Consider the following 14714-nt stretch of genomic DNA (forward strand, 5'->3'; position numbering starts at 1 on the left):
TTTTTAGTAAACAGCTGAATTCATGGTTCCATTGATCACAGCAATCTTTCAGGCCCTGAAGCAGCAAAACAGCGCCAGACCATCACACTACCACCACCATATTTCACTGTTGGTATGATGTTCTTTTTTTCTGAAATGCGGTGTTACTTATACGCCAGACGTAATGGGACACACACCTTCCAAATAGTTCAACTTTTGTCTCGTCAGTCCACAGAGAATTTTCCCAAAAGTCTTGGGGATCAAGATGTTTTCTGGCAAAACTGAGACAAGCCTTTATGTTCTTTTTGCTCAGCAGCGGTTTTGGTCTTGGAACTCTTCCATGCAGACCATTTTTGCCGGGTCTCTTTGTTATGGTGGAGTCATGAACACTGACCTTAACTGAGGCAAGTGAGGCCTGCAGTTCTTTGGATGTTGTTATGGGGGTTTTGTGACCTCTTGAATGAGTCGTCGCTGTGCTCTTGGGATAATTTTGGTCGGCCGCTCCTGGGAAGGTTCTTCATTGTTCCATGTTTTTGCCATTTGTAAATAATGGCTCTCACTGTGGTTCGCTGGCGTCCCAAAGCTTTAGAAATGGCTTTCTAACCTTTTCCAGACTGATAGATTTCCATTACTTTCTTTCTCATTTGTTTCTGAATTTCTTTGGATCTCAGCATGATGTCTAGCTTTTGAGGATCTTTTGGTCTACTTCACCAGGCAGGTCCTATTTAAGATATTTCTTGATTGTGAACAGGTGTGGCTAGATAAATTGAACTCAGGTGTGATAAACCGTAGTTTTGACAGGGGGCAAACAGGGGGGCCGGGTATTTTGGGATCCCCCCCCCTCAATAATAAAAACCTTCATTTAAAAACTGCATTTTGTGTTCACTTGTTACCTTTTTGCTAATATTTTGATTAGCCTTATTTAAAAGGCTTTAAAATAATAAATGCTATCCAAGCAGCTGTGGCAGGCTGACAATCATCAGATTTGAACTCAATTAAATCTGTACACATAATATATATATATATATTTTAAATAGACGTGACTCATAATGCTACACGTCATTATCTTGGCAAATATTAAGTGGGTAAATATCTTTTATTGAATAAATGATCAATTTACTTTGATCCTTTTTTGCATGCAGGCAGTAGTCAGAATGCATCTGTTCACTTCAACATATTTAAATTACATTTTATATCTCATTATGTCACGCAAACATCCTCCTCCATTTTCCACCACTTAATCACGTTACTCAGCAGGCCTGCTTGTTCGTTCGTCGCTTTCGATAATTCATGACCGCTAATGTTTGCTTGTCTATTAATGATTTCCAGTGCGTCTCAATGTTTACTCTTTTTTTGTTTTTTTGTTATATATTTGTTTGTACTGCCCCGTTAGGTGTCAAAATGCCAAAATAAATACAATTATTAGTATTATCAGTTAAAGAAAAACCCACACTGAAGAACTGGACATATCCCACAGTGGAATGCATTCCCCCTTTCTGCGGAAGATAAATTCCTCCACCTAGTGGCCATGCTTAAGGTTACAAACGAAATCAGATGTACAGTTTAAATAGAAATGTAAAATAAATGACACGTTCTGTAGCACTCAAAATATTTATCTGATAGATTACACATTTTTCTTATAAAAAATCTGCAAATATACAGACCACAATTTTAATTCTTATTTTAATCACACAGGAATCCCAGCTTATTAGGACAAGTTTGCAGTCCAGTAATCTCCATAACACACAAACCAACACGGTCTACGTTTTCAAATACTGCCACTGAACAAAAGCTAGAAGTCTCGAATATGCCTGACTTCAAGGGGACAGGCACTAATCTCTGATGAGGTTGCACGGTTCCAAGTCCACTTCATTCATCGTCTTCCTCCTCAGGAAGACAGCCTGGGCACGGCTCCATGGTTACACCCACTCCCATCCCACTCCGTCCCACTGGCATGTCAGTCACGTACGTCCACTGGTTACTTCCTGGGCAGTAACTCTCCACACTGGACAGGAAGCCGCTCTGGTTGAAACCACCTTAAAGGCAGCAAAAGAAAACATTAATTCACATTTTAATTCTCAAAAGTAACCATGTTACATGCTTGATTTGCTCAGAAGCTCATTTCTATAGGTATGATGTAATGCATGTATTTTGGACAGTCCATATAAAATTATATTTATATTATTATATTGCTATGTTGACTTTTCAGTGAGATGATGTTTGTTTTTCTTGCATTTTTTGAAAAGATTCTCCAGCGTTTAATCTTCAACACATGGAAAACTTGCTTTACATTTCTTTAGAATGTCATGAAAGACTTTGGACTGTCAAGTGGTAAATGAACAAGTGTTTATAGCTGCTATATCATAAGTGCCTGCAAAAACCGGTTTCCTTGGACGTTCTATATATGGTTAAAAAAACGACTTTGCTTTGGGCCATATCATATGACGCCACAGTTCCTTCTTCCATTGTAACAAACCAACCTGAAGTGATTTGGTCCTTACTAGCAGATTTCCCGAGCAAGGATGTACTGTAGTAATTAAGTAATTATCAGGTTAAAAGGTGCCATCAATTAACGCAATGTATAAAGAGAATACTTGTGTGAGCAGATCACTGAATTCGCTGGTGTCGTGGAGGAGGAAATATAAATAGCTCTTGGTAGAAGACTAGGATTGTTGATGCTACTAAATGTTGAAAAGACGTTTACTGCGATCAAGTCCCAGTCAGAAAACTGATTTTGTGTCCTCTAAATCGTGTCGAGATGCCACGTACAAAACAGAAGCAAAGTGCTGGTTTATTGCGTGTAAGTGCTGATTAACTTGTGAATGACTCCTCATTGTGTTCCCACTAATACGGAAATGGCCCTGTAATGAGAGCCCTGCCTCTTCGACAGGCAAATACAATGAAGACACAAAGCCTCCATTTTTCTAGTAAATAACCGACGATGAAACACATTGTACTTCTGTCGCTCGCTGTTCCACACATAGGTGGCTAGAGAAGGAACTATCAGTAGAAGTGTTGCGTGCTTACCGAACACGAAGATTTTGTCATGGTAGACCGTGATTCCGTGGGCACTTCGACTGTGGACCATGGATGCCAAGGGCTCCCAAACATCTCTAGCTACGTTGTATCTCTCCATAGTGTTGAGTTGCCTTTGGCCATCATAACCACCCACTGCGTAGAGGTAAGAATCTATAGACACCACACCTGCATGGGTTAGGAATACAAAAAAATACCACAGGTCAGTACATTTCCATTAACCGCTTTCCACCAGAATTTTTGTTTTTCCAGTATGTGCATTACATACAGTGTAATCATAATACCAGCCCTGTTGAATCAGTGGCATTATCCAAGTACTGGTAAAATATTCAGTTTTAATCTCCAACTTCAATTATTTAATGATTCAATTAACCAATCATGTGGCAGCAGTCAAATGCATAGTCATGTTAATAGAAATAAAGAGCTTCAGACAATGAGTTCACATCAAACTAAAAAAAAAAGCATCCTTTCAGCATTAATTTCTGCAAGAGCAAATACCTTCTTGATGAAAGATTTAAATATTATAGCCATACATTTTCAGAGAGAGAGGTCACAGCAGCAACTGAAATAATCACTCTTAACCACCGTGATGAGCAAAGAAGCATCACAGAATGAGCAGCAATGTAACCCATGCGTTGGATGGGATACAAACGCAGAAGGCCACATCCCGTCAGCCAAGATCAGGAATATTAGGAATTAGAGGCTACTGGCCTTTTTCCAACAATTAACCATCCCTTAGTGTTAATAACACTGTGTGTTAGTTTAAGTATGGTGCTGCTGGCAATGGGATGGGATGGCAACCTTTCCCCAAATTGGCTCTGCTCCAGTGTTGGTGAAAAACATCAATGGGTTTGCAAAAATAATACAAAAGCTGCCAGCATTAGTTAATATTTACCTAAACCACTTCGTGCAGTGTGCATAGGTGCTACATGGTGCCAAGTGTTGGTGTCTGGTTGGTAACGTTCCACTGTTCTCCAACGGTTTTGGCCATCAAAGCCCCCCACCACATACAGAGCTCCCCCACACGCTGCTACACCAGCTCCCAGGCGTGCTACTGACATTGGTGCCACATAAGTCCACCTGTTTGTCTCCGGATCGTACCTGTATAAAAGAAGATTCAGAACTCATTTATTCAACTTCAGAAACACCAAAGCAGAAATCTACTTTGCTAGACATTCAAATACAAGCACATTTTAGTTTATGGCCAATGTTTCATATCCAATGGAACATTTTCGAGAGATAGGTGGAAACCGGAGAATCCACACAGACAGTAACCCGAGCTTAGGATCAAACCAAGGATCCTGGAACTGTGTGGCCACAGTGCTAGTGTACAGGTCATCATTACTACCTTCTTTCTCTTTAATTTTCATGTTCTTGTTTGAACAGATGAGTCTGTATTTGAAAACCATTGAGAGGGCTAACTTCCACCCACAGGCAGGACTAATTATCTTCTCATAGTCTCGTACCTATAGTTGTAATGCAAACTATACAGACTGTGTATTGTACACTATATATTTATGTATGAAAGAAAACGTCTACTACATAATAGGATCCATACAACCAATATCCTGGTGTCGTAAAACTGTGTCCTGACCTGAAATACTTTCTCACAGAACTTGATACCCAACCCTGGGATTACTATAGCTTGCAGCTATGTTATGTGATCCACAGAAAAACAGTCCAACTCAAACAAAGTCTTTCAACAACATGGATGTACACGCCACTTCCTTATATAAAGGTTTTCAGAGGCTTTGGATTGATCAGGTGCCAAACAAGGGACATAATTAAAAGTTCCTTAGTGTGAGAGTGCTTTCACATAGACAGAGTTTAGTCCATTGAAGTTTTACTCTTGTTCTGGTGACATCCCCCAATGTGTTTTATTTAGGCAGATCAGAGCAACCAAGTGTGGCGGCTTCGAATTGGGACACAACTGCATGTACCAAGCCAAACGTGCAAACACTGAGAAGATTAAGACCAAAGTTGCTGTATTTAAAATAAAAAGCGTTTTACGAGAATGTTTTCAGCCTCACCCCTTACCACACGCCCATAAGCAGATGGTTTCTGCTTTTTCGGTTCATTTACAAGGTCATGGTTCTGGTCCAAGTAAATTCTAGAGAGATTCAATTGCTGTGAGAAAGGGACTTGATCCTGCACTGACTCAGCTGCAGGAAGTGGACCAAACTTGCCATGTATTATTTGAGTGTAGATACTAGATCCATGTTGTCAGAGCTTTTGTAATTTTTGTTCTGTGCACCCTTGTTGAAGGTCTTCCATTGCCACATTTCTGACCTATGAACGAAAGAGTTCTGAGCCTAAAATGTCCCCTAAAAGGCAAATAGCAAACAAACGAAAATAATTTTGATTTGGACTTGCCAAACAAGCCAAGTGCATCTCTGACTTTGACTCTCTCAGGCGACTAGACACAAAATATATTTTCATTGTTGTTATTTTAGCTCGAAATACATACTGTTCTGGCAGTAAGATGCACATTTTTGATTTGTGAATGGCGGTTACTTGGGCATTCTGATCTTTTTTTTTACTATGGAAAAACCTGCACTGCACACGCTAATACCCATATTAGAGCAATGTTGCATCAATATTGGGTCATACTGCATGGAACGCTGGGGATAAAAACGTTGCTGGTCATCCTTGGTAAAAGTAAAAAAAAAATATAAATAAAAAAAATAAAACATTTATATATATATATATATATATATATATATATATATATATATATATATATATATATATATATAAAATATATAATTTATACAATATATGTATTTTATATATAAAATATATATATATATATATATATATATATATATATATATATATATATATATATATATAAAATATATAATTTATACAATATATGTATTTTCTAAGCCCAAGCAAACACAAACCAATGCTGTTTTTTTCCCTTCCTGTGACACTCAAAAAAAAAAAGAACAAAAGACTAGAGGCAAGTGAGAAGGCTGGTAAGAGTGACTAATATGATTCCTGTTATTGCACCTATTAGGAATGGTATTAGAACTGGCAGTGCTCTTCGAAAGCTTGCTATTAGCTATGGCATGGAGTTTGTTCATCCTAAGTGACTTCACTGGATCAGAACAGATTTTGCCTGTTGTTAGAGAGATGCACATGCCAAGTCAAAACATTGTACACCACTTAACCACCGTCCGTCGTTCACATGCAACACCACAAGGCCAAATGCCAAGGCGTTTGTGAAAACACGTTCCCCCATGGCAAATTTGCTTCTTATTAATCCTGTAATGTACATGGCAGGGATGATAGTGAATACAAATACATTTTTGTTTAGAAAGAACAGATCATGTGTTCAAGACAGACATAAGAAATTCTGGGGGTGGGGGATGGCATGTGTTTCCTCATTGGAACTAGAGCTATATGTTAGAACTGTCATGTTAGAACTTTCATTCAAGCATATGATATGCTTTAGTTCTTTAATTCATCTTTAGAAACCAACTAGTCATGGTGCTACTGGCCAAACATTTGATTTCACAATTGAAAAATGTTTAATTACATTTTAGTAACACAAGCAAAAATAATTAGTTCTCCAAAAGAAAGAGAATAAAATAGAATGAAAGAATAAATAAACCAAAATTAACAGAATAATTGGTGAAACAGAAGTAGTGTCCCCTTTTAACCTTTTACTGCCAAGCCCCTAAATGAACCAAGTGCTTTATAAATTATCAATGATGATTATGACACTACAAGGATTCTGTACACTCACCTCTCCACTGTGTTGTGATGTGTGGAGCCATAGGATCCTCCAAAAGCATAAATGCTTCCATCGAGCTCCCCAGTCCCCACTCTATTTCTAGCTGTGTTAAGTGAAGCCAGCCGGGTCCACTGATTGGTCATGGGGTTGTAGCAGGACAGCGTTGCAGAGTCTGTATTGCTCTGCAGTGAGAGGTTTCGACCCCCCACAGTGTAAAAGAGTCCAAATAGTACAGATGCCCCCAAGCCACTGCAGGGTTGCTCCATCGGTGCCAGTTTCAGCCAGGTGTTGTTTCGTGGGTCAAAGGCCTCCATGGAGTCTAACGAGTGCTGCTTGTAACCTCCAGACACGTAGATTAACTTAGTGCCTCGGTATGGAGTAGGGGGCAGGTACTTGCGGAGGGTCATATCGTGGAAGATTTTGGAGAGAAAGTCTTTGCAGGAGTTGGCCTTGCTCAAGATGGGGCATGACTGCAGTTGCCTCTTAAGGAACTTGGCAGGCAAGGCATAGATATGAACAGCATTTAGCAGAGCATGGAAGTATTGAGAGCGAGCCTCTGCATCCCAACGCACCCAGTCAATGCAGGCTTTGTAGACTTCAGTCTCACACAGAACCTTCAGACTGTCTTGACTGATCAGCTCTGACAGTTGGCAGTGTGTCAGGCTGAAGAACTCTTCTTCTTTGGTCACCTGGGAGAAAGAGCTTAGATGTGTCTCGGTTTACCACAGATACCAAACAATTGTGAAAATCAGGAAAATTCTTGCAATGTATAGAAGCATATACCTCACTGAAGTGACTGTTGATATACTCTCGACAACGTTGATGCAGCTCAACACAGCCAATCTCCTCTGCAAATCGGGCAATTCCAATAACGTTTGAGGGCTCTAGGTTCTTGATCAGGAAGTCACAGCATGCTTTTGCCACGTCCTCCATTTGGAAGCGCATGGCAGCCAACAGGACATGCAGCACACACTTTTCCCCTACTGTGATGCGAGAGGTATATGCATAGTCCACTAGCCTGCTGATCACCTGAGGGCAAACATCCTTGAGAGTCACCTCTGAGGCCTGGCACTCCTTGAAGTTGCTGGTAAACATGGCTTTAAAGTATGGGCTGCAGGCTGCCAGAACCAGTTTGTGGACCTGGAAAATATAGACCCACGTCTGTGACAGGCATAACAAGATCAAAGTGGACAAATAAAAGATGACCCAAACATGACCCTCCCAGTTTCAAGACTCATGCATGTTCTGCCTAAATGCTTAGCAAACTTGGCTGGTGGTAAATCTGCTAATGAATGTGTGCCATGCTAGTCCTACTAATGTATAATATATAAACGCAAAAAGCAATAGCTTAGAAAGAAACCAGCTAATGATATATATACTTCCCATCAAGTATTACAGTTTTGAAGTTTACATATATTATACCTTACAAATTAATGATGACTAGGAGCAACTACCCTTAGTAAATTAGATAATTTAGGCAAAATATTTTTTCATTTAGTAATACTAAGAACCCTACACATCAAACTTTACAGAACAAGTTGTGCCCTTTTAGAGCACTGCTACCCTAAGATAAACTGTGCTGACTTAGGCTGATATCTTATCATGCTGACTCTCATCTTTCCTGTGGACTTACCCCTCACAACTCTCACCTTGAAATCCACTATCGTATCTTTGTACGTCACTCGAAGTACCAGGTCACAGAGCAGTCCGTGTTGCCGCAACTCATCGATGAATTGAAGAGCTCTGGAAGGGTAACTCTCAATGGTGTAGTCCAGATAGCCATGGCCTTTCATTGAAGGCACCACGATGGCTGAGAAATCTTCATCTTTGGTAGGCCTCTTCTTTCTTGGACATATCATTCTCCAAGCCTGGGTTGTAATTCGGTTTTACAGGATATAGGGTCTAGAGTCTAAAGAGGCAAAATAGTCTAGATCCAACCACGTGTCATGAAATAATACAGACACAATTGGTAGTCATTGGGAGATAGGAAGCCATTCTTTTTTTGTCTGACTCGAAATCCATCATGACTGGGGTCTCTCTCAGACCAAATAGGCATTGTTTAACGATCCAGACCAAATACTGTGTGAATATCACAAAGATACCAAGAAAAAAAACTCAAAAGGGCATCAAAAGAACTAGATGTCACATATACTAAATCCGCAAAAAGTCTTCTTGGTTTTGGCTCATTTTCTTTAAGTGTGGTTCTGTGATGTTATGCCCTCTGATTAGGTGTGCTGAAACAGAAAGAAGAAAAAAAAATAGCAAGAAATTTACCAGTTTGCAATGTCTCCAAATTGGCAAGTTAAATTAGACATGGTGACTTGCCTCACAGATGATCTATAAAGAACTGCACAAAGATCTTTTTTATGCTTGAGTAGAGCCCAAATGGCCTACAAATTGTGAATGCAAATAGCTACATATACTTTGCTGAATCATCTTTCACTTCCTTTTTCCTTTCTAAGTATCAAAGCCTTCCAAAAAGCCACCCCACCCCCTCAAAAAAAAAGAAAGAAAAACACCACTATTAACCTTGCAATGAATACCAAAGTTGTCATGGCTGCATGTCATTTTTAATTAGCAGTAATTTGATTTGTTCTACTGGGTTGCAGAACTTATTTGCAGAACATCAGGGCTGAAGAGACTTTGCATCCCGTGTTATTGCACTTGGAATGTTTGGTTGAGCAATATTTGCCTTGAAGCAGGCTTATCATGAGACAAGGCCACTCGCCGTAGGTTTAATGTAAAAAATCTCGGTGTCACATGTGCATAAAGTTAAAAAGCAACATTGATACGTGAAGAATAGCAGGGCGTGCGCAAAGTTGGATTATTATTAACTACCTGCCGGTCACCTTAATACTGTGGTAATGTTCTAGAAAATTATCACAATATACTGATTATTGAAATCTAGTCAAGCCACAACAGATCTTTATGTATGTAATGTATATATATTAGAGGAAAAGTGGAAAAACACTATAGGGTCAGATGTTTGTGCACCCTGTACCATACATACATTTTAAGCATCCCATTCCAGATTTACTCTACCCTTTGTCAAATAATTATCTCCACTCTTCTGGGAAGGCTTTCTAGATCTTGAAGTATGACTGTTGAGAATTCTGTTCATTCAACCACAACAGGTTTGGCACTGATGTCTGGTGAGAAGGCCAGGGGAGCAATCAGTATTCCGATTGTTCCCAAAAGCATTCATTCAGGTGAAGGTCAGGCAAACCACGTCTTCAAGGTACACAATTGTACTCAAGAGCACCGGAACAGGCCTCTTAGTTTGATCAAAAGGGAATTGTAATACTTCAGCACACACTATACAATTGTGTGCTTCAACATTGTGGCAACAGTTTGCAAAAGGGCCAGTTTCCCCAAACCTTTAGCCTTAAAGTGTGATATTTAAAACAGAGACACATAGAGATCAAATTAAAAGAAGACAAATAAGCTTGAACTTGAATTATCCATCCTCACTGAGCATGACAATAAAACATTATACTAATATAAACAATAGTTTGTAGACACATGACCATAAGATTCACATCTCCACTCTTCTTGGAAGATGTTTCACTAGATTGTGCTTTTGGAAATTTGTGATTCATTTAGCCACAAGGGTTATAGTAATGTCAGGTACTGATATAGGTGATGTGAGAAGGCCTGGGGTGCAGTCAGCATTGCAATTCATCCCACAGGTGTTTAACAGGGTTGAGGTCAAAGCTCTATAGAAGGCCACTCAAAATCTTTCACTCCAAATAAAAGCATATCTTCATAGAGCTGACTTTGTGGACAGCTGCATTGTCATGATGGAACAGGTTTGGGTCTTCCTAGTTCTCCTATTTTGGTGAAGAACCACATATGGTGGAAAAGTCAGATGTCCCAATATATACTTTTGTCCAGATATTTTACCCCCAATGCCAGCAATAACTGATTAATCAAGTAACTATGCTGAAGAGCATCATCGATGACTCAGAAGACCTGCGCGATTCTCTGCAAGAACCAGTCATTATGGAATTAGGTGTGCACGGTTCTTTTAGTATTTAAGGAAAGGTTCGGACATTGCTTCAACATCTTGTGTTTGAAACCGAGAACGTTTTAAAACACTTCTTTACCATGGGGTTTAATTTATTTACAAGTTGACCTGATAACAAGCCAGCAAAGAATACTATAATTCCGATATCTGCGACTCAGCATTATAAGCCTTTGTAATGCTCATGAATGAATCACTCATCCTCCTGGAAATGATGTCTAACTAGAAAGTTCTTAAGAAGTTAGTCATGATAGGAAAAAGTCCATCATGTGATTATGAGTTTTCAAGCAAATCACAAACTAAAGCAATATAAAAGAAAAATCACAATTTAAATAAATCCTTTGTACGATGTATACACAATATCGATACCAAAACTTTCCTAACCTACATCAGGTTGTCCAAAAATAATAGCACCCTCTTGGTCATGTAATGTGATTAGCTACTTTAAACGAATGAATCGTTCCGGGTACATTAGTAAGAAGGAATGAATAACTGTGCGAAACGGAAATTAAGATGGATTACGGTACTTTTGTGCTTTTTTAAAGATGTTTTTACAGAGACACCTATCCTTCAATTCGGTTTAAAACAGATTTTTGTGGCTGTTTTGTAGTTATTCATTTATTACATATGCTTCCTGTTGTATTCCCCAAACTGGAGCATTTTTTAAGCATTTCTTATGTTTGTTTTTGTTTTTTCAAGATCATGACAAATGAATAAAAGGCCATTTTGGAAGTATTTTCTATCCAAATGTATACAAAAAATGCACCATATAAATATCAAATGTAATGTAAGTGGAATAAATCACTATTTTGGGATTAGACACACACAAAAAAAGAAAAGAAAAGAAACAATCCTACTGTTTTATATAAACATGTCAGGTAGGATTAGTTGTTCAAGCTAAAGTGCAAACCAGGCCTTAGTCAGCAAAAGGCATAGTGAGAAAGCCAGTGCAAACAAGTGCATGCCAAAGCAAACAAACATGCAAAGAACCCCCACTTTTTGTTTTGTAATGCTTTTCAACACGAGACGCAAACAAACCTCAATGAACGTTATGCGCTCGTGCAAACACCTCACGTGCTATTTGGGCGTCTATATTTCATTAGAATATGATCTCTGTTTTTTCTTTTTTGCAATCTTTTTTTCTGTACAGGATTTTTGAAGCACTACACTATTGTCTATGCAATATAGAGTTCTTGAACTCACCATGATCCAGAAAAAAACTGATCTCTAGAGTTATTTCCATTCAGAGTCCAGAGGGTTTCTATGATCCAGAAGCACTAAAGTGTGAAGAACATCGTGAAGAAGTTCTCTTTTAATCCGGTCCTGGCAATGCTAAAACTTCCGGAAGTGAAGCCGTTTTTTTTTTTTTAACACCGCGACATAACAAGGAAACAAAATAGCCGAGCAAAACAAAGTGCGCGCTCTATTTTTTTTCCACATCCAGCTGTTTAGTGGCGTGCCATTGATCCGATCCACATCAGCATGACTGTGCAACTCGGCCGTGTTCAGCTGCGTCAGCGCGCGCACACACACTCACGCACGCGCGCTCTTCTGTTCGTCCTTCCTCCAGCACCATCTCCACAGCCTCCTCCTCCACCACCACCACCACCACCACTATACAAAACCCGGAAGTAAAGCTTTAACATTGACAACTTTAAAGTAAATGTTTTTTTCAGTTTTGGGAACAAATTAGGATCCAAATGCGAATCCGAGCCTAATTCTGGACTTTATTTTAGGATCATTCCGAATACCCGTGCAGAATACCTATCCAGAATAACTCCGGGATCCCTAGATGAGTGCACTAAGTGGACCAAAATAAGAGCTTCTGTTCACTACCTAGTGCAACAAGCAGACTTTTTGGACTTGTCCCACCAGGGGCGTCAAGCGTTTGAAACTGGGTGCGGTTGAAGTTTTCCTAGGTAATGTGTCATGCATATAAATATCTATTTGTTCATGTCAAAGCAAGCCTTCACAAGAAGAGTCTGAGCATGCAAATGGAAGCTATGATCTCAAATTGAAATGAAATAAACCTCCAAGTGTAACAAAACAACAAGTGACACGGGTGCACCTGCATCGCTCAGGTTAGGTTGGTGGTTGTTCGGATATACTAATACCGGTTAGAGAAGATTCCCCCATGAGAAACCGAACCTAATCAAACCCCCTTTTTGCCATTGGATGTGGTGCGGTGCTTCACGGTATGGTTGTTAGATTCCATCAGCCTCCGTGGTACATTCTCTGACTGCTTGGAATTACAGTACCAGTGCAACCTGTAGACCTTCTTTAAGTTAGTGGAGTTGGGTGAACATGACAATCACGCCGAAATCTCATCAGTTTTTTTCACGTCGCTCATTTTACCAAAAAGAACTCTCGAAGAAAAATCCCTCGAATGACTTGTTATTCTTCAAAAAGTGATCCGCCGTCCTGTGTTAAAACCGCCTGCTTATTATTTTAGAAGGTCCACTTTGTGGCGCCAAAAACAGCTCAGACCCTCTTGACGAGACCTCTCCAAGTTGCAAAGGTGGTGCCTCCATGCAAAAGGCTTGTTTGTACACCACATTAAACCAGAAAATTAGGAAATCAAGTAAACACCAATTTCAAACAATCTTTTGAAGTGGCAGTCCATGGTGTATTATCCTGCTTCCATTAGGAAATAGCGCCAACATTAAGGGATGTGGAGTGGTTGCCCATTTTTCCTGCTTCCAACACATCAACTTCAAGAACTTGCTGCCTTATACAACCCACCCATATGCCAGATTCTAATGTAACAAACTAATTTATGTAGTTTATTTCTCCAGGCAGTGGTTGTAATATTATGGCTGATTGGTGTATTGGTTGTAGGTTGCCCAATATACCAGAATCCCAAATGCAATTGGATTATTATAAAAAAAAAAAAAGAAAACTCCCTCAACTTGATAGAACTTGACAGATCCCTATTTGGGGCGCCTAGATGGTGTTCTGACCTCAGAGTTCAGAAAGTTGTATGGTGGTAATTGGAATTGAAGTCTGGTGGAAAGTTCCCACAGCTTGAAAATCATTATTATGATTGTCCTAAAGAGTTGGTTTGAACGTATAGGGGTAACTGCATGTAGAAAACCATATATCACACCAAAGGAAACCAGATGTGGAAACAATCTACAGATTGACTGGGTAATAAGAGCCCCTCTTAGCCTTCAGGGACTAATAAAAGTAAATATACCGCTCTTGGGAAAGCCCTTGTCTCCTTTCAGGGTGTAGCGTCAGTGTTTCGACTTGTCAGAGTTTACAGTCCACACATTGAAAGCGCACTGAGTCAGAGTGCATTCATAGAAAGGGACGGGTTTATCATAGGGCACATTGTGTATATGATGACACATAGTGTCTACTGGAATAGCCGCGCACAATGGTACGCCGCTTATGAAATTGAAACCCAAACCCTCATCTGGCCGATCTCTATCAGGTATGAAATGTCAACGTGTTTGGAAAAGAAAAAAAACACCACGCGTTCAGATAAAAGATGTCATTACAGCTTGTCAGCCACTGAATTCATTCATTGCATTACAAATGCATGCAACAATTCAAGACCCTTTTTTTTTTACTGAACATCCGGTATGTTTCTTGGAAGAACTTTCCTTATTACTCGCTGGGGTTCCACCCAGCCCTCAGACCCTGCCTCGTGTGGTTTTGGCGAGGGCTGTTTTTGTTGATTTCTGCCTTGTCACGGTCGCGAGGAACTTGAAGAGGATCATTGTTTTTTGCATCGCAATCCTGAGGCATCTGGAAAGGGCAGGACTCCAAAACAAAACAAAAAGAATGTAGCGATAGAGAAACAAAGTAAACAGACAAACATTGGATGATTCTAAGCACACTTAAGACACACCCCACAGACAAGGCAAGTGGATGATCCACTTTGTTTAATGAGATAAGAACAAAACAAGATCTCGGATCTCGCCTTGT

The 14714-nt window shown here is 39.7% G+C and overlaps 1 protein-coding gene across 1 annotated transcript; it reads right to left on the bottom strand.

Annotated features, from left to right (window-relative positions):
* Positions 1–1576: 1576 nt before the first annotated feature.
* keap1a (kelch-like ECH-associated protein 1a) lies at positions 1577–12594 on the bottom strand. The gene is made up of 7 exons (XM_046852326.1): positions 11985–12594; positions 8407–8991; positions 7541–7897; positions 6770–7446; positions 3911–4116; positions 3007–3183; positions 1577–2015 (listed from the first exon to the last, which is right to left on the bottom strand). Exons 2-7 carry the CDS (start codon positions 8614–8616, stop codon positions 1849–1851), a joined length of 1794 nt encoding a protein of 597 aa, XP_046708282.1. The 5' UTR covers positions 8617–8991; positions 11985–12594; the 3' UTR covers positions 1577–1848.
* Between the last annotated feature and the right edge of the window lie 2120 nt (positions 12595–14714).

The sequence above is a fragment of the Silurus meridionalis genome, chromosome 6, assembly GCF_014805685.1.
Source record: "Silurus meridionalis isolate SWU-2019-XX chromosome 6, ASM1480568v1, whole genome shotgun sequence".
Lineage (NCBI taxonomy): Eukaryota > Metazoa > Chordata > Actinopteri > Siluriformes > Siluridae > Silurus > Silurus meridionalis.

Coding starts and splice junctions, on each gene's coding strand:
- keap1a (XM_046852326.1), bottom strand. CDS start 8,616: ATGATATGTCCAAGAAAGAAGAGGCCTACCAAAGATGAAGATTTCTCA. Junction 4,117..6,769: donor CATCACAACACAGTGGAGAG/GTGAGTGTACAG, acceptor TCTTTTATACAG/GTACGATCCGGAGACAAACA. Junction 2,016..3,006: donor TGACAAAATCTTCGTGTTCG/GTAAGCACGCAA, acceptor GCTGCCTTTAAG/GTGGTTTCAACCAGAGCGGC.